Source organism: Chlorocebus sabaeus, chromosome 29, assembly GCF_047675955.1.
Source record: "Chlorocebus sabaeus isolate Y175 chromosome 29, mChlSab1.0.hap1, whole genome shotgun sequence".
Taxonomy (NCBI): Eukaryota; Metazoa; Chordata; class Mammalia; order Primates; family Cercopithecidae; genus Chlorocebus; species Chlorocebus sabaeus.
The window spans coordinates 1,073,961-1,094,860 of NC_132932.1; the positions used below are offsets into that span (position 1 = coordinate 1,073,961).

The 20,900-nt window shown below is 40.5% G+C and overlaps 1 protein-coding gene and 1 non-coding gene across 2 annotated transcripts in view; one reads left to right on the forward strand and one right to left on the reverse strand.

Moving 5' to 3' along the window:
• The window catches only part of RNF212B (ring finger protein 212B), a 33,283-nt gene extending 12,833 nt beyond the window's left edge, over positions 1-20,450 (reverse strand). The window contains exons 1-5 of the mRNA XM_037987546.2: positions 20,351-20,450; positions 17,807-17,859; positions 16,732-16,806; positions 1,340-1,455; positions 68-128 (exon numbers count right to left, since the gene is read on the reverse strand). Coding sequence (XP_037843474.2) covers positions 68-128; positions 1,340-1,455; positions 16,732-16,806; positions 17,807-17,859; positions 20,351-20,450 — 405 coding nt within the window. The remainder of the gene's footprint in view (positions 1-67; positions 129-1,339; positions 1,456-16,731; positions 16,807-17,806; positions 17,860-20,350) is intronic.
• LOC119620422 (U6 spliceosomal RNA) lies at positions 447-549 on the forward strand. The gene has a single exon (XR_005236948.1). It is a non-coding gene; the product is annotated as a U6 spliceosomal RNA (small nuclear RNA).
• Positions 20,451-20,900: the final 450 nt, after the last annotated feature.

Here is a 20,900-nt window from a genome sequence, read left to right on the forward strand (position 1 = left end):
AAAATCAGCTAGATAGATGAGAAAAGTAAGAGAGAAAATAATAATAAGGAAAATCTATTTCATTCACCTTTAGAATGGCTAGAAATTTCTTCAGTTCTCCATTCTCCTTCCTTAAGACTGACAATTCTCTAGGCAAAAGATGGAACCAATCAGCTGCAGCAAATCAGGGATTAAAAACCTGATTTTTTTATTATTGTAACTATTAACATTTAGTTAATACTTATTGAGAAATGCTTGCAGCTATACAAGCTATTTCTATCAGGAATTTGGTGATTCAAGGAGACAATGGCAGGGTTTTGATAATGAGAACAATTAGGTGGACAAAATAAGCAATTACTTGGTATGATTTCAGGGGAATTTGCAAAGAATTCCATTTCCTCCCCCACACACACACACCCCTCGCCTGCTGAGGTCTAAAAATTTTTATCAAGGTTTCCATCTTGTGGTTGCTTTGGCAGCACATACACTAAAACTGGAACAATACAGAGAAGATTAACATGGCCCCCAAAGAAAGTTAACATGTAAATGCTTGAAGCATTCCATAAAAATAAAAATAATAATAATAATAAACTTTGAAAGAAGAGAAAAAAGGATTCCAGACCAGCTTGGACAATATGGAGAGACTCCTCTCGACAACAAAAAAAAATACAAAAATTAGCCAGGCATGGCGGTGTGCACTTGTAGTCCCAGCTACTTGGGAGGCTGAGGTGGGAGGATCACTTGAGCCCAGGAGATTGAGGCTACAAGGAGTGTTATTGGTGTGAATCAGCTATATCTGATTTCTCAAGGAAGCAGATTTTTTTTTGTTTTAGTTTTTGAGACAGTGTCTCACTTTTTCACCCAGGCTGGAGTGTAGTGGTGTGATCATAGCTCACTGTAACTCAGACTCCTGGGCTCAAAGGATCCTCCAGCCTCAGCCCAAGTAGCTGGGACTACAGGTGTGAACCACCATGTCTGGCTAATTTTTTATTTAAAAACTTTTTTTTTTTTTTTAGAGTCTCGCTATGTTGGCCAGGCTGGCCTTCTCCTGGCCTCAAGTGATGCTCCTGCTTCGGCCACCCAAAGTGCTGGGATTACAGGTGTGAGCCACTGCACCTGGCCTGGGAAACAGTTTTTGTTACCGGGAAATAGAAGAGGAAAACTATAAAGTGAGGAGAGCCTCTGGAGGGAAGAAAGAAAAAAATGGAGATTCAGAAGATCAAAAATTCTGTACCCGATTTTCCCAAACAAACAAATGCATATGGAGCAATTTCCAGGTTTTGCAAACACAAGGAAATAAGGACTGTCACTTCTTAGAAAGAAAAAAAAAAGCTCTCTTGTGATTTGATATGTTACTTACTTGTCCTGGCTGACCAGTGCCTGCTGTGCCTCCTGCATGGCTGTTTCTAACTTTGTAATTCTATGCTTATAAAAGGCGATGAGGAGATCTGTTTGTTTCTTCTGGAAACTCCACACCTACTAGGGAAAAACAAGCCTTTGACATACTCTCCCATAACTCCTTTCCCTTCACTTCTGGCAACAAAGGGAAAGCCATCAAATCACACTTTATTATACTGCTCATTTTCTTCTAGAACATCTGGCCTAATAAACAACATCCCAGAACCAGAGAGCTCAGCACTTATTTCCAGGACACTAGCCTTCTAGTGTCTTTTTTTTTTTTTTTTTTTTTTTTTTGAGACAGAGTTTTGCTATTGTTGCCCAGGCTGGAGTGCAATGGTGTGATCTCGGCTCACCGTAACCTCTGCTTCCCGGGTTCAAGCTATTCTCCTGCCTCAGTCTCCCGAGTAGCTGGGATTACAGGCATGTGCTACCACACCCAGCTAATTTTGCATTTTTAGTAGAGACAGGGTTTCTCCATGTTGGTCAGGCTAGTCTCAAACTCCCAACCTCAGGTGATCTGCCCACCTCAGCCTCCCAAAGTGTTGGGATTACAGGCGTGAGCCACCACACCCGGCCCCTTCTACTATCTTAATGAGAATATTCTACCATAGCAGAATGACCCTTTAAAAATATGGTTTTGCATCCCGTGCAAGAAGAGAGATTTTTTTAAAAACTGTTTTTCGAGCTTAGAATTGGTTCTAACTTGTCAACTATTAGTTTGGATCAGCTTCCACATTCATAGCTATTATAGAGCCTTAGTGACCAATTTACTTTCCCTAAAGACACCTACACAGAGTCACCTGCAGGCTGCTTATGCTGCTATAGGAAAGGATGGAGAGGCACAGAAGGAGATTAACTATGCTTGAATTTTTTTTCTGGGCATGCACACATAATTTTATCTTTTGCCTCACTTTACCATTTGCTATACTGATGTGTCTATCATGGGATTGCTGAATCAGATGAAAAGTTAATATTTAGAAAGTGTTTTAGCTTTGTCAGGCTCTACTTTTGAGTACACAGCAGTATTTATGTCTCATCTGCTTCCTCCCTGTTCAGACTATAAACCCTCTTTTGTCTAGGGTCCTTTCCTAGATCTTGGTACTCTTCTCATAAACTTTTTGTTCTCACTCAATTTTCAAATTGCTCTTGCCACCTTACTAAAGAATTGTACTTAAGAGTTTCCTTTCTACTTAAAGGTAAATGAAACTAGTTCTAGGTAGATAAGAATTTACTCTAGTCTATTTTTTTAAACCCTCATTTTTAATAAAACTAATATGTTTATTTTAAGCTGTGAAAAGAAAATGTTTATTTTAAGCCAGGCATAGTGATCATGCCTATAATCTCAGAGGCTCGGGAAGCCAAGGCTAAGACAGGAGGATTGCTTAAGGATAGGAATTTGAGACCAACCTAAGCAACATAGCAAGACCTTGTCTCTACAAAAAATAATTTCATTTATTAATTTAATTTAATTTAATTTAATTTAATTTTTTTTTTGAGACTGAGTCTCGCTCTGTCACTAAGGCTAGAGTGCAGTGGCGTGATCTCAGCTCACTGCAACCTCCGCCACCCAGGTTCAAGCGATTATCCTCCCTCAGCCTCCTGAGTAGCTGGGACTACAGGCGCCTGCTACCATGCCTGGCTAATATATGTACTTTTAATGGAGATGGAGTTTCACCATGTTGGTCAGGATGGTCTCGAACTCCTGACCTCTTGATCCGCCCACCTCGGCCTCCCAAAGTGCTGGGATTACAGGTGTGAGCCACTGTGCCCGGCCAAAAAATAATTTTAAAAATTTAGGAGGGCGTGATGGTACATGCCTGTAATCTCAACTACTTGAGAGGCTGAAGTGGGTGGATTGCTTGAACCCAGGAGTTCAAGGCTGCAGGGAGTCATGATTGTGCCTCTGCACTGCAGTCTGGGCAAAAGAGCAAGAGCCCAACTTAAAAAAATTATTTTAGAAAATTTGAATAGTGGAGGCCAGGTGTGGTGGCTCATGCCTGTAATCCCAGCACTTTGGGAGACCAAGGTGGGCAGATCACTTGAGGTCAGGAGTTTGAGACCAGCCTGGTCAATATGGCGAAACCCCGTCTCTACTAAAAATGCAAAAATTAGCCGGGCATGGTAGTGCGCACCTGAAATTCCAGCTAATGGAGAGGCTGAGGCAGGAGAATCACTTGAACCCAGAAGGTGGAGGTTGCAGTGAGCCAAGATCGTGCCACTGCACTCCAGCCTGGGCAACAGAGTGAGACCCCATCTCAAAAAAAAAAAAAAATTGAACAGTGGAGAAGCAGAATAAAAGTCACTCTGAATCCTGGGAATTACCTAAAATGGCAGGGGTAGGGGTGAGAAGCAACAGAGATAAAGCTATATAATAGACAGCCAAATCACAGTGTTACTATCCCAAATATCCTAATCCTACCCTTGGGGTTAGTTGGAAGTAAAATTAAGTCAAAATCAGGCTAGCATCAAGAAAAGCCAAATCCTACCCTAGATTAGTTAGCCCTCCGTTTGACATTACCAAGGGTCATAAGTGCACAAACAGACCCCACTGTGGAACTCCAGGGAGCCAGACTGGATTATGGGAAGGTCTTTTGCCAGGCCTAAGCAGACCTACTTTATCTACTTGTCCCAAAAAACTGATCATTCCAAGAAGAAGAAAGACCAGTCCAGAAAACAACCAGCAAGGAGTATTAAAGAAGAAGAAGTGATTTTGCCTGATACCAGGGTACAAATGTTTAGCCTATATCAAACACATTCACTGAAGAAGATTCTAAAATCTAACTCAGTAATGTACCTCAGTACAGTACTTAAAAAAATTACCAATAGTTAGCAATCCTTCAAATCCCTCAGCCTCATGAAAAGGTTGGTCTCTTTCCTTTCTCCAAAGAAGATTAACTTTTGCTTGCTCACTTGCTTTTTTAAAAATTAAAAAAATTTTTTTAGAAATGATAGCTTGCTATATTGCCCAGACCGGTCTTGAACTCCTGGTCTCAAACAATCCTCCTGCCTTGACCTCCCAATCACTTACTTTTTCTTAAAGGTGGGATTATTTTGTTAATACAGTAACACAGAGCTGATAATAATAAAAGTAGTTCTATTGATGACAACACTTAACATTGTCTGGATAATTCAAGTGTTAAATATTGTTTTATTGGAACGTTGATACCAACATTTTATTGGTATGAAACTGTCTACTTCTATACCCTGATTCCTTTCCTTTATCTCCATAATAGGACCAGGTAAGGATATAATGGTCTTCATGCTCTAGATTCCTACCATTTTACCATTGATAACGTGTCAAAATACAAAATTACAACAAATTTCTTTTTTTTTTCTTTTTCTTTTTTTTTTTCTTTTTTTTTTTTGAGACGGAGTTTTGCTCTTTTTGCCCAGGCTGGAGTGCAATGGCACGATCTTGGCTCACAGCAACCTCCAACTGCCGGGTTCAAGCCATTCTCCTGCCTAAGGCTCCAGAGTAACTGGGATTACAGGCATGCACCACCACACCTGGCTAATTTTGTATTTTTAGTAGAGACGGGGTTTCTCCATGTTGGTCAGGCTGGTCTTGAACTCCGGACCTCAGGTGATCCGCCTGCCTCGGCCTCCCAAAGTGCTGGGATTACAGGCATGAGCCACCGTGCCCAGCTAGTTTAAAGATTTTAACTGGCTTCGATTTGCAATTCTAGACTTGAGCAACACATTGTTCTAAAAAACAGAATGATGTTCTGATTAACTGAGAAGACAAGTTGGCTTTTTAGGCAGAAAAGGGCTGAAGAAAGCAGAAACAGAGAACAAAAAGTGCATGGGTTGGTTCAAAGTTACTCTCCTTGTAAAGATTAAAGCAGAGGGGACTTCTTTATTATGCCAGCTAAAATTGGCCTGTTTGGAGATTTACCTATTACCTCTCTCTCTCCTGATTTCTTGGAAGATCAGATGAACTGTCAGCATGAGTAATTCCATTTTGGTTTGGACTGCTGGACCTAGTGCAGAAACTCAATCCAAACCAACAGCCTTGTATAAACTTTATTTTATATATGAAACATAATTTTTATTTTATATGCTTGAGAGAGTATATTAAAACTTCAGTTCTGAATTAAGTCCAACAAAAGCATAGAAAGAGTAAAGGAGAAATAACTGAAAAATACTGAGAGAGGCACAGTAATGGAAGCAAAGGGGGAGCTTAGTAGGTTTACTACAGTAAGACGTTTTGGTCCAATGTGGGTTATTATAAACAAAACATTCCTGTTTGTTTATAAAAGTAGGCCAGGTGCAGTGGCTTATGCCTGTAATCTTACCACTTTGGGAAGCCAAGGTGGGCAGATCACTTGAACTCAGGAGTTTGAGACCAGCCTGGGCAACGTGGCAAAACGCTATCTCTACCAAAAGCACACACGTACAAAAAAGTAATATATGCTTTGGAAATGAATATCAGTTTGATTATCATTTTTGTACTAAAGAAGGACCTTCCCAGTTCTTATTTTTATTTATTTTTATTTTGATAGAGATGGGGTCCTGCTGTGTTGCCCAAACTGGTCTCAAACTTCTGGCCTCAGGTCATCCTCCAAGTGCTGGAACTACTGGATTGAGCCACCATGCCCAGTCTTAGTTCTTTTTTTTTTTTTTGAGATAGAGTTTTGCGCTTTCAACCAGACTAGAGTGCAGGGGTTTGTTCACAGTTCACTGTAGGCTCAACCTCCCGGGCTCAAGTGATTTTCCCACTTGAGCCTCCCGAGTAGCTGGGACAACAGGTGCATGCCACCATACCCCTCTAATTTTTTAATTTTTTTTTTCTTAAGTGAAAGGGTCTCACTATGTTGCCCAGGCTGATCTCAAACTCCTGGGTTCTAGCAGTCCTCCCACTTCGGCCTCCCAAAGTGTTGGGATTATAGGCATGAGCCACTGTGCCTAGCCTTAGTTCTTATTTTTAAATGTCAGCATTTTTATTTAGTTGAATATTTATTTTTGCATGCAATTTAATTTTTGAACATCTGTAAATAAGTCACCAACTTTTAGAAATTCACTTTAAAGATATTGGTAAATTCATGATCTCTCTTTGACATTCAAAACCTATTAGTTTGCCTTATCTATCTTTTGTGAAACTCCCTCATTCCACAATATCTACAAGCAAGTCTTAGTATTTTTGAACTATGGATCTGGATAATCATTCACTTGATAAAAGGACATTTCTGTAAGTAATCCAACTAAAAAAATGAGAAAGGGTGACAGAATTGGAATTTCACAACTTCTAATGAATTAAGGATCTCTGCAAAGTTCATCAATGGCTACCCTCACACAAAATAAGAGACACAGACCATTAAGTACCTCTTGGTGGAATACAACACTGGAATAAAGTGGTCTTGCCTTACCTTCCCCTGCCCCCAAACCAATGATGGTGATTAACCCTAAACCTACCTATCAATTTACAGGAAATAGAGGACAGAGGAACATATAAAAGGACTCCATAGGTCCAATAAACAAAATCCACACTGTGAACAACTGTATAGGACAAAAGACCATTTTCTTCCATGATAACTTACAAAGAAATGAGAGAAAACTTATAGTGTAAAAGAAACTTAAGAGACATAACCACTGAAATATATACGTTTACTGAAACTCAGTTCAAAATGTGGGAACATTTTAAAACTGAGACAACCGGAGAAATGTGAATGCAGCCTGATTATTTGATAATATTATGAAATTGTTATTTTAGCAGGATGTGGTTATATTTAAGAAAAAAGTTCCTATCTTTTAGAGATACACACTGAAATATTTACAGATTGAAATGATGTAATATCCGGTTTTGGCTTTAAAATAATCTGGGTGGGGGTGGCAAGAGGTATGGATGGAGGAAAACTAGCCATTCACCGATAATTGTTGAAGTGGAGTGATGGAAGCATGGAAATGAAACCGTCCTCATAGGGTTGAACAAGAATTACATGCTTGGTTCTGGACAGAAATATAGTTATAATTAAGGATTAATCAGGCTGCACTTTGGCACACTTCCTTTTAGCTGCGAAAGTCACATCACACTGGATGCTGACCATCTGCATCCTCATTGTTCTCATAAACAGAATATGACATTAGAATCATAAGGCTTTTGCTTAAAAGTTGCTTAAGATATTTTTCAGATCTTGAATTCCAGCGGAACAGCTGACACTAGCGAGTCTGAAGACCCCCACAGAGGAATCGAATCAGCATGAGAATGCAGTTTTTTTTTTCACTTTTTTCATATTTTTATTATATTCTTACTTTCTTCCTCCATTGCTTTATCAGTTAAGAGGGCAAATAATATTTCAAGAGACTGACAGAATATATTCTGCACTCTGCTCATTTCATAGCTCTCTGGGGAATTGGGGTTTTTGTAAACTTTTATAATGACATTTTCGAGAATGCAGTTTCTTCATCTACCCCTCTCATGACTCCACCCTGCATTCTTTAACCAAGCAATGATCCCCACACCATGGCTTACTACTCATCCAACCCTTTAAAAACCTCTAGCCTCGAACTCCTCCTAGAGGCAAATTTGAGGTTTCCTATCTCCTTGTTCAGCTGTCTTATGATTAAACCTCTTTCTCTGCTGCAACCCAGTGTCTTGGTGTACTAACTTGCCATGCACGGGGCAGTGAAACTGATACGGTTCAGAAATTAATTATATTATACATATGATTATACTCTTTTTAGACATTTGAAATTATATGTGATAAAATCATAATAAACCTTTTTTTAATGGGCTGATTTTGAGGGGGATCTTTTGAACAGGGTGTGGTGTAAGAAATATATATACGGTCTTTGTCCCTGGTTCCTCACAGAGTTACTAAAACCCTTGGTATTTCCTGAGTGATAGGAGCATCTTTTGTTATTCATAACAAGCCCCTTTCAACCATACCTGAATTTGTGCTAATGAGGTGACTCTTGGTGGAGTCCTAGATAGCATCAAAATGGGGGCTTGTTGCCAGAGGAACCAAACACTGTTTGGAGGGTTGGCGTTCCAACCCTTCTTCCCACCCCACCCTCACTCCCGACAACCAGAGAAGGAAAAGGGGCTAGAGATTGAGTTCAATCGCCAACGACCAATTCTTTAATCAATCATGCCTATGTAATGGAACCTTCATAACAACTCCTGAACAAGGGAGTTCAGATTGGTGAACACTTGGAGGTGCTGGGAGAGTAGTGCATCTGGAGAGGGTATGAAGCTCTGAACCCCTCCTCACATACTTTGCATCTTTTCCATTTGGCTATTCCCATGATGTATTGTTTTCTTTTCTTTTCTTTTCTTTTTTTGAGACACAGTCTTGCGCTGTCACCCAGGCTGGAGTGCGGTGGCATAATCTTGGCTCACTGCAACCTCCGCCTCCCAGGTTCAAGTGATTCTCCTGCTTCAGCCTCCAGAGTAGCTGGAATTACAGGTGCCCACCACCACACCCATCTACTTTTTGTATTTTTAGTAGAGGCAGGGTTTCACCACGTTGGCCAGGCTGGTCTCGAACTCCTGACCTCAGGTGATCCACCCACCTCGGCCTCCCAAAGTGCTGGGATTACAGGTGTGAGCCACTGCACCTGGACCCCATGTTGTATCTTTTTTAATAAACTGGTAATAATAAGTAAAGTACTTTTCTAAGTTCTGTGAGTCATTCTAGCAAGTTATTGAAGCTTGGGGGAGCAGGAGGAAGTTCATGAGAAACCTCAAGTTTGTGGTTGGCCAGTCTGAAGTTATTGTAGCCTAGGTACCCCATTTGTGGCTGGTGTCCAGAGTGGGGGCAGTCTTGTGAGGCTGAGCCCTAAACTTGTGAAGTATGACACTAAAACTCTAGGAATTAAGTGTTAGAATTGAATTGAATTGAATTGAATTGTTCCACACCTAGTTGGTGTCAGAGAACCGGTTGGTATCAGAAAATGTCTCACACAGGGGCAGAAAATATATAGTGCAAAGATTATATTTCATTTAGCAAAACTTTACTGAACACTTTATGCCAGGCATAAGAACTGGAAATGCTAAGATGAACAGTATGGGTTCTTATCTTTTAGTAGTGTCAAAGGAAAATATCTTGGACCCCCCAAATCACTAAGCTAAAAGGAAAAGTCAAGCTGGGAAATGCTTAGGGCAAACCTGCCTCCCATTCTATTCAAAGTCACGCGTCTGCTCACTGAGATACATGCATATCTGATTGCCTCCTTTGGAGAGGCTAATCAGAAACTCAAAAGAAGGCAACCATTGGTCTCTTATCTACCTATGACCTAGAAGCCCTCTCCCACTTTGAGCTGTCCCACCTTTCCAGACCGAACCAATGTTCATCTTACATATGTTGATTGATGTCTCATGTCTCCCTAAAATGTATAAAACCAAACTGCGCTCTGACCTTGGGCACATGTCGTCTGAACCTCCTGAGGCTGTGTCATGGGCACATGTCCTCAATCTTGGCAAAATAAACTTTCTAAATTAACTGAGACTTGTCTCAGATTTTCCAGGTTCACAGTAGCTTATCACAGTCTAGTAGAAGAGACACTCTGACACATGAACCAGTAAGTAAAACACTATGTTATATGCAGAACACAAGAATTTACAAGATAGAGATAATGATTAAGAGGTAACTATTAATTCAGTTTTTTGTTTGTTTGTTTGTTTGTTTTTTGAGACAGTCTCGCTCCGTCACTCAGGTTGGAGTGCAGTGGCGCAATCTAGGCTCGCTGCAACCTCTGCCTCCCAGGTTCAAGCGATTCTCATGCCTCAGTCTCACAAGCAGCTGGGATTACAGGCACACGCCACCACCACACCCGGCTACTTTTTTGTATTTTTAGTAGAGATGGGGTTTCACCATATTGGCCAGGCAGATCTTGAACCCTCAACCTCAGGTGATCCACCCCTGTCAGCCTCCAAAAGTGCTGGGATTACAGGCATGAGCCACCACGCCCAGCCTAACTTAGTCTTTAAAGTGTAGAAGTTAGGCGTTTCAGATATAAAGGTATGAAAGTATATGGTCTGTAAAAGAACTGCAAAGAACTAAATCTGCCTAATAGATTCAGTAATAAATAACCTTATGTAAAAACTTGTGCTTGTATATGAGATGTGAGGTGGTAGTTGTGATTGAAATTGGAGAGTTTAGGAGGAACTAGATCATTAAGGTAACTATGTATTACTCTGAGCAGTCTGAAACTTAGTGATAGGAAGCCACCAAAGGATTCTGAAAAGGCAGTTACTTGTTCAGATTTGCAATTGAAATAGATTATCGTGATGGCTCAGAGGGAACAGAGTAGAGCAAAAAAGAACCCTAAAAATGCTTTCTTAGCAAAAGCAATTGGAGGATTGTTAGTAAGATGTCTGAAGTGCCCACTCTGAATGAGAGCCACAGCAGCCCACCAGGCGGAGGGTTATGTTTTGGGTTGCACAGTTTGTATGATCAAAGGAATACAACCTCACACTGGCCTAAGGTTCCTCCATCCCCTACTCAGTAGTGATGAAGAATTCAACTACACTGTTTCAGTCCTAAATACTGACAGCTTTTCCTTTTTAGATAAAATAATATTAAACTAAATACAACTTTTCTTCAAAAGCACCATTGAGTATCTCTTTTTAATTTCTCTATTTTTACCCAAGCTGGAGTACGGTGGTGCAATCACGGCTCACTGCAGCCTCAACCTCTTGGGATCAAGCGATCCTCCCACCTCAGCCTCCTGAGTAGCTGGGATTACAGGTGTGTGCCACCATGCCCACCTAATTTTTAAATTTTTTGTAGAGATGGGGTTTCACTATGTTACCCAAGCTAGTCTCAAACTCCTGGCCTCATGCAATCCTCCCACCTTGGCCTCCAAAGTGGTGTGAGCCACTGCGTCTGGCCCACTGAGTACCTCAGTTGTTCAAATTCTTAATTCAAATGAGGGATGGAGAAGCTCTGGTCTATTGATGAGATCAAATCTTGACCTGATTTTATTCCAACAGTATATGTAGCAATTATGTATGTATATATTAGTAAAAACATGAGACTTCAAAAATCCTTTAAAAACATAAAATAGACCAATAGTCAGCAAACAACTGAACATGACCAGCTGTCTGTTTTGTTTTTTTGGGGTTTTTTTTTGTTTTTTTTTTTGAGACAGTCTCACTCTGTCGCCCAGGCTGGAGTGCAGTGGCGTGATCTCAGTTCACTGCAACCTCTGACTCCTGGGTTTCATGCCATTCTCCTACCTCAGCCTTCCTAGTAGCTGGAACTACAGGCTCCCGCCACCACGCCCAGCTAATTTTTTATATTTTTAGTGGAGATGGGGTTTCACTGTGTTAGCCAGGATGGTCTTGATCTCCTGAACTCGTGATCCGCCGGCCTTGGCCTCCCAAAGTGCTGGGATTACAGGCGTGAGCCACCGTGCTGGGCTAGCTGTCTGTTTTTGTAAATAAGTTTTATTGGAACATAATTATACCCATTTGCTTACATGCTGTCTATGGCTGCTTCCGTGCTACAACAGCAGAGTTGGATAGCTGCATCAGAAATTGTATGGCCTGCAAAGCTTAAAATATTTATTGGCCTGCTATGGTCTGAATGTTTGTGTCCCACAAAAATTCATTTGTTGACACTCAACTCTCAATGCAATAGTATTAAGATATGGAGGCTTTAGGAGGTTATTATGTCCTGAAGGCTTTGCTCTTGTGAATGGGATTAGTGCCTTATAAATGGGATCAGTGCCTTATAAAAGAGGCTTGGGGGGCGGGCATGGTGGCGCATCTGTAATCTCAGCATCTTGGGAGGCTGAGGTGAGCGGATCACAGATCAGGAATTCCGGACCACCCTGACCAATGTGGTGAAACCCTGTCTCTATTAAAAATACAAAAATTAGCCGGGCGTGGTGGCGCACACCTATGATCCCAGCTACTCAGGAGGTGTAGGCAGGAGAATTGCTTGAACCCAGGAAGCAGAGGTTGCAGTGAGCCGAGATCGTGCCACAGCACTCCAGCCTGGGCGACAGAGCGAGACTCTGTCTCAAAAAAAAAAAAAAAAAAAAAAAGGCTTAGGGTTGGGCGCGGTGGCTCACGCCTGTAATTGCAGCACTTTGGGAGGCTGAGGCGGGCAGACTGCGTGAGCCCAGGTTCAAGACCAGCCTGGGCAACATGGTGAAACTCTGTATCTATTTAAAAAAATACAAAAACTAGCTGAGTGGGGTGACATGTGCTTGTAGTCCCAGCTACCTGGGAGGGTGAGGTGAGAGGATCACCTGAGCTCAAGAGGGCAAGGCTGCAGGGGGCCATGATTGCACCACTGGCCACAACCACACTACTGCACTCCAGCCTTTGTGACACAGTGAGACCCTGTCTCAAAAAAATAAGTAAAAAAGAAGCCTGTTTGCCACTTTTGCCATGTGAGGATGCAGCAAGAAGGCATTATCTTGGAAGCAAAGAGTAAGCCCTTACCAGACACTGCATCTATTGGGGCCTTGATGTTGAACTTCCCAGCCTCCAGAACTGTGAGAATTAAATTTCTGTTATTTAGAAATTGTCCAGTCTAAGGTATTTTATTACAGCAGCCCAGACAGACTAAAACAGCTGCTAAGGATATAAAACACTACAGCCACTTGGGAAAATAGTTTGGTAGTTCCTAAAAAAGTTAAATATAGAGTTACCATTTGACCCAGAAATTCCACTCCTAGGTATATACCCAACAGAAATAAAAATATATGTCCATGTAAAAACTTGTACATAAATGTTCCACAGCAATATTACTTACAATAGCTCCAAAGTAGGAACAACCCAAATGTCTATCAACTAATGGATGCATAAGTAAAATGTACATCCATTTATATAATAGATTGTTATTTGGCCATAAAATGGAATGAAATATTAATAAAGTCCTAATAGATGCTACGACATGGATGAAACTTGAGAGCATTATACTTAGTGAATGCAGCAAGTCACAAAAGACCATACATTATATGATTCTATATTTATGTCCTGAACAGGCAAAACCATAGGAACAGAAAGTAAATTAGTGATTGCCTGGGGATGGGGAGGGTGGGAAGGGTTTGGGAAGTGCCTGCCAATAAGTACAGAGCTTCTTTCTGGGGTGAGATGAAAATGTTTGAAAATTAGGCAGTAGTGTTTGTGCAACTCTGTGGATGTATTAAAAACTACTGAATTGCATACTTTAAAAGGGTAAATTTTATGGTATGTTAACTACATCTCAATAAAGCTGTTATTAAAAAAGTAGGAGATTGCATGAAAACTAGTGGACAGAAAAAAAAAAAAAAAAGGGGCCGGGCACAGTGGCTCACGCCTGTAATCCCAGCACTTTGGGAGGCCGAGACCGGCAGATCACGAGGTCAGGAGATGGAGACCATTCCGGTTAACACGGTGAAACCCCGTCTCTACTAAAAATATAAAAAAATTAGCCTGGTGTGGTGGCGGGCGCCTGTAGTCCCAGCTACTTGGGAGGCTGAGGCAGGAGAATGGCGTGAATCCAGGAGGCGGAGCTTGCAGTGAGCTGAGATCAAGCCACTGCACTCCAGCCTGGGCGACAGAGCGAGACTCCGTCTCAAAAAAAAAAAAAAAGCAGATGGGGTGTTTATATTTCCCTTTGAAAACAATTTTTTTTTTGTTTTGTTTTGTTTTTTGTTTGAGATGGAGTTTTGCTCTGGTTGCCCAGGCTGAAGTGCAATGGCGCGATCTCGGCTCACGGCAATCTCTACTTCCCGGGTTCAGGCAATTCTCCTGCCTCAGCCTCTTGAGTAGCTGGGAGTACAGACATGTGCCACCACACTTGGCTAATTTTTTATTTTTAGTAGAGAAGGGGTTTCTCCATGTTGGCCAGGTTGGTCAGAAGCTCCTGACCTCAGGTGATCCGCCCACCTTGGCCTCCCAAAGTGCTGGGATTACAGGCGTGAGCCACTACGCCCGGCCAACAATTTTTTAAAATACAAACTTCTTTTTACGTATATGATCTTTAACTATTTTTAAGTGAGTTTGTGATCACCCATAACCTGTCATGACTTTTCCACATTATTTTTTAAACTAATAAAGTACAATTTTCAGGTTGGGCGTGGTGGCTCACACCTGTAATCCTGGCACTTTGGGAGGCCAAGGTGGGAGGACTGCTTGAGCCGAGGAGTTTGAGAACAGCCTGGGCAATATAGCAAGACTGTCTCTGTTTTTGTTTTCTTTTTTAAGTACTTTATGGTTTTTAGAATATTTCCATAAACATTGTCTCATTGGATCTTCATAAGAAGTAGGATGAGTATTATTATTTCATATTACATGTGAGGAAGTATGACTGGCTCAAAGAAATAAAGCAATAAGTTAGCAGGCCGAGTTGGTCATTAGATTTCTACACCAACAGTTTTCCCAGTATTATCATTTTGCTGTATTTCATATACATTAAAGGATAACTTCAACAGGAAAGATTATTTCATTAATTCTTTCAAAAAGTATTTATTGAATCCTTCTATGTTCCTGGTGCTATGTTAGGAGTCATATAAAATGAATAAGACTGAAATTGTCCCTGCCCCCAGGAGAATCGCTTGAACCCTGGAGGCGGAGGTTTCTGTGAGCTGAGATCTCGCCACCGCACTCCAGCCTGGGCGACAAAAGCAAGACTCCAAGTCAAAAAAAAAAAAAAGAAAGAAAGAAAAGAAAAGAAAACTTACAGATCTACATGAGGTTCTCCAATCCCTCAGAAAGATTATCTTGAGGTGGGTAAAGGATTCAAAACAGGCAGTTTGATGAACTATTAGCACAAAGTGCAGCAGAAAAAATGGCCTTAAGTCATTGTAGAGATTGGAGAACGTAAGAACATAAATACTAAAATTGGAACACAAATAGATATTTATAGCAACATTCCATCATTCATTCAATGACAACGTTTTGAGTGTCCACTACTTATTAAAGACTATTACAAGAGAACAATAAACAAAACAACCAAATCTGTGTTCATGGAGCTTATATTCCAGTGCAGGATTCAGACAACAAATACATAACATAATGTTAGAGAAAAGAACTATGATGAAAAAAAAGCATGGTAAGGAGTAGAAAATGCTGGGGCTACTATTTGAAATATGAGAGTCACTAAAGGACTGACTGAAGAAGAATGTTTTGAGCAGAAGCCTGAATGAAACAGTCTAGGTACTGGATCAGTTATTCAGCTTCACAAATTAGGAAAACACATTTTTAGACTTTGCTGACTTCACTAAATTGACCCTTCACTACAGTGATGATTAACTGACCCTTTCCATTTCTTTTATCTTGATTGTTTGACCATGTGTAATTGGTCCCATGATCAGGCAGGTTAGGATTCAGACTACATATGATTTCTCTACTGATCATTAACTACGCCTAGGTTTATTTATTAACCAAAGGTCTGCTCTTTCTCTTGTTCCTATGACCTTGTTTACATTTCTCCTTGAGTCTCAGCTGGATTTTAATATACTTATAATGTTAAATATAGTGTATGTCAAATATGATGGCTCAACCCAGCAGCTAAAGACAGCAAGCAGCAAGCCTTAATTCCCCTTACTCTATCTCTAGAGTGAGGATTGAGAGGCAGGACACTGAAAAATAAATCTTCAACCAGAAAATGACTAAGGATCATCTTCAGGTTTAGAAAAGGGGTACTTTCAAAAGAATAAGAAGTAAGAGTATAGAAAGGGAACAGTGATACAAATCTCAAGAAATATGCCACAATAGGAATTCCATGAGGCTGTAGCATAATCTAAGATAACTGGGGAGTAGAAAGAAAAAAATCAAAGTTTTTACAACTAGGGAATTCTTTCAAATGGTTGTCCTGCCTTCTCTCTACCTGCTTCTACATTCCTATTGCTCCTGACCAAGTCAATTGTATGCCAACATATGACACATCAAGAAAAGAACAAATATTTCCTAAAATTCAAGAAACCAGTTATTAACACTAAATGAAGAGGTAAGTATTACTAAAAAGATTACTGAAAAGTAAGAATGGGAAACAAGAAGTAGTCTCATGATCTTAGTGCTATAAGTTACTGGTTGTGAGTTAAACCATCACACCCATTGTTTGCAGGGCCAGGCCTATATACTCAAAGCAATTTTTAGAAGATGTATCTATCTGCTGAGAAAAATGATAAAGCTCCCTAGAACAACCTTTAGTCTTAGAAATTAATTAATACAACGAGGAAATACAAGGCAAGATGTTAGCTACATAGTGATTTTTACAGCCTATCACAGATTCTGGGTCAATAAAAAGTTAACTGATTGAAATTTGTATCATCCAGGAAGAAAGCAAAGAAAGCAGTTAATTTCCCTCCATTGTGTACAAATGCAGTTTAAAGAAAACCTTTAATAAAGAAATAAGATGCAATTAGAATTTGCCTGAAGAATCAGATTTTCTTCACTTTTGTTTCTCATACCTGAGAGATGTGACTAAAATACTGCAAAGCTGTCTCCACAGGACTTTTGAAAAACATCTTCTCCTGAGGCTTCAGCTATAAAGAGAGCAATACACACTGTGAGAATATCCACAATTGAATAAAATAAAATACTGACTAATATGACTAAGGATGTACCACCTTTTCTAATGTACCTGGCATTATCTCCACTCTGTATAAAAGGGAGATCACCACTGTTCTAGATGTACATTATATGTCCAGTTCTCCTCACCTTGTGCATCTGTAACAGTGATCACAAATAATGCTTCCATCTGTTGTTTATACTCTTTTTTTTTTTTTTTCTTTGAGACAGAGTTTTGCTGTTGTCACCCAGGCTGGAGTGCAGTGGTGTGATCTAGGCTCATTGCAACCCTCGCCTCTTGGGTTCAAGTGATTCTTTTGCCTCAGCCTCCTGAGTAGCTGGGATTACAGGTGCCCACCAACACACCCAGCTAATTTTTGTATTTTTAGTAGAGATGGGGGTTTCATCATGTTGGCCAGGCTGGTCTCGAACTTCTGATCTCAAGTGATCTATCCACCTCAGCCTCCCAAAGGGCTGGGATTACAGGTGCGAGCCTCTTCAGCTGGCCTATTATTTACACTCTTTTTACAAATGGCTATTTGCAAGTTTGTTTCTTTGATTTTCTTTTTCTTTTTCTTTTCCCTTTTTTTTTTTTTAGACAGAGTCTTACTCCCAAGCTGGAGTGTAGTGGTGTGATCTTGGCTCACTGCAACTTCCACCTCCCAGGCTCAAGCGATTCTCGTGCTTCAGCCTCCCAAGTAGCTGGGACTACAGGCCCACACCACCACGCCTGGCTAATTTTTTATATTTTAGTAGAGACAGAGTTTTACTATGTTGCCCAGGGTGGTCTCGAATTCCTGAGCTCAGGCGATCCACCCGCCTTGACCTCCAAAATGCTGGGATTACAGGTGTGAGCCACCACGCCCGGTCTTCTTCTCTTTCTTTTTAAAACAATTCATCATCTGTACTTTGTATATACTTCCTACAGGCCAGAAATGGGATGAGACCGTTTGTGGCAGGGGGAGAAAAACTTACATTATCAGAAAGAGCCAGATGCTTGCAGGCAGTTCCACAAACAGCACATTTTTCTGGAAGGAAAAGGGAAAAAAAATGTTTGGCTCTCATGAGCATGAGGTAAGATTTAAAGACTTAAAGTACACGGCAACAATCTAGTATGCTAGCAATAGAAGAAAAAAAGGGTTCTTACTGAATTTAGAATATCATTGTGTTATAAAAGGACACCAACTTAAGGTCTGTTCTCTAAATAAGTGTTTCCAAACTAGTATGTTGAGGTATCAGTAGGGCTTTCACACTGTACCTCTACCCATCTCCCTATCTTTTTAAATTTTATTTTATGTTTTTTTGAGACAGGGTCTCACTCTGTCACCCAGGCTGGAATGCAGTGGCACAATTATGGCTCACTGCAGCCTCAACCTCCCAGGCTCAAGTGATCCTCCTGCTTCAGTCTTCCAGCTAGCTGGGACTACAGGCACACATCACCACCTCAGCTCATTTTAATTTTGTTATTATCTTTAGAGATGGAGTCTCCATATGTTGCTCAAGCTGGTCTTGAACTCCTGGGCTCAAGTGATCCTCCCACCTTGGCCCCTGCAAAGCGGTAAGTTTATAAGCATGAGCCACCATCCCAGCACCTCCTGCCCCATCTTTTTATAAATTCCCAGTTTTCTTCTGTGGAACAGAAAGGACAATTCTAAACTCCCAGCAGAAGTACTCCAGTACGTTTACAAGAGTAGGGAAAAGTACAAGATACCAAAGATCTTAACTTTAAGTTACTCTTTTTTATTCTATTGACCTGACAGCAGGCACACATTGGGTACTGTAAGAAACTCCCCAGTTATGCCTACCTTGTCATCACTTTGCTAATATTTGTTAATCTTGCTTTGAAGCTCTGCTACTCTCATTCCCCAATCAACCCAATCTGAAAGAAGCAAAAATTAAGATTCCTAATCTTTCCCTGTAAAGTGAAATTTTAGTAGTGGGACTGGTCATTGATTAAGACAAATGCCATGTCAGCAGAAAACATCACATGGCATATGCTTTATGAGACAAACCACTCCAAAGTGAGCTGCTGTTACCATAGTAAACAGCTTTTTACATTAGTGACAACTTTAAAAGGTCATGAGATTTGTACAGAGAAAAAAGCTTCCCCTGAGGCTACTTAACTTGACTGTTCTTTTTCTGGGGACTAAAGGTTTTTCTTTTTCCCAGTCCATATCATTGCCAGAGTGAGCTAGCAAGTACATAACATTCTTCTCTTAAAACAAAACAAAACAAAACAAAAAATGGCTCACACCTGTAATCCCAGCACTTTAGGAGGCTGAGGCAGGTGGATCACTTGAGGCTGGGAGTTCAAGATCAGCCTGGCCAACATGGTGAAACCCCATCTCTACTAAAAATGCAATAGTTAGCCCGGCATCGTGGTGCATGCCTATAATTCCAGCTACTCAAGTGGCTGAGACATGAGAATCGCTTGAACCTGGGAAGCAGAGGTTGCAGTGAGCCAAGATTGCACCATTGCACTACAGCCTCGGTGACGAAGTGAGACTGTGTCAAAAACAAAACAAAACAAAAACTTCCACAGGTCTCCATCACCTGCAGGATGAAGTTCAGGCTCTTTAGCCCAGTGCATAGAGCCTTCCATCATCCAACACTCCCTACTTCACTAACCTCATCTCTCACCACGTCTTACCTTACTGTTTATACTCTAACCATCCCAATTATGTGTAGTCCCCTGCACTATGGTTTTATGATGTAATACGTCTTTGTACATGCTGTTCTCTTAAACTAGAATAAATCTTCCCTGCCTTATCCACTTGGTAAATTCCATTTTATCATTCAAAACCCTATTGAAGCATCACTCCTTCTGTAATGTCTTCTATGATCAAAACACCCTACCCCAAGTCCCTCTTCTAGGGATTTACACACCTTGTAAGTATTGCAGCATTAAAAAAAAAGAAAGAAAGAAAACTTAAATTTACGTATCCTTTCTAAGACTTAATAGCAATAAGAACTTGGTCAAATCACTTATCCTCTCTGAGCCAGTCTCTTCATTTGTAAAACGGTTCTACTAATAATTACCACTGGGGCGTGTGGCGCGGCTTACATAAAATTGGTTGATATGAAACTGCTTTTTAAGCTGCAAAGGTATCATCATCATCATTTCTAATCAAATTGATGTCACATACTAGACCACTTCCCCTTTAGAAATGGCTCTTCTATCAGCCAAACTTTCCTCTATTCCCATCCATTATACTTATTCTCTCTCTTTTCCCTGAAGAGTCTGATGCCTTGTGGCTTTCCCTGCCAGACTTCAAAACACTAATGAGTACACTCTGGTCCTCAAGTAATAGATTTGCTAAATCATTTGCTAAATAATTTAGCACCATTCTTTATTAATGGATTCCTTCAATTTCTAAAATTGACAGTTTCCTACAGTGTCTGTATCACCATTGACCTAATAAGTGATTTTTATCCTAAGACACACATAGAAATGGCTACTCCTTACATCCTTACATGAAAACATTTGTCCCTGAATCTGAAAACAGTTGAATCACTCACCCAGAGTCACACACGTTTTACAGAAAATATGACCGCAGCTGGTGACAAAGAAATGGGCTCCATCTTTTCGGAAGCACTGGTTGCAGTGAAACCAATCCATTCTGGAGCAGATAAAGAGAAACAGTAAGAATAGCCTAGGGCATAACATAATTGTAGCTGTTCCAAAATCTATGTAACCATGCTTGCTTAGCTTCTGATAGCTTTTTGGGATGTGGCATATCAATGTGGGTATTCCAATTGGTTGTGAAGAAGTACATGTACACATAAAGTGGAAAAAAAGCAGACTGCTTTTTATAACAGCAGACTGTTATAACATTTTATATATAAATGTGGATGTATATACATATACATATATATACATATAAACACACATTTAGAAAAGTAATGGACAGTGGTGAGATTTTTTTTTTTTTTTTTTGAGTGGCAAGGTTATGAGTGTGTGTGTGTGTGTTTTCCTTTACTTTTTTTTCCCCAGGTTTTCCGGATTAATACATGTGCCAATTTGTAATTAGAAAATACAATCCTGGCCAAGCACAGTGGCTCATGCCTG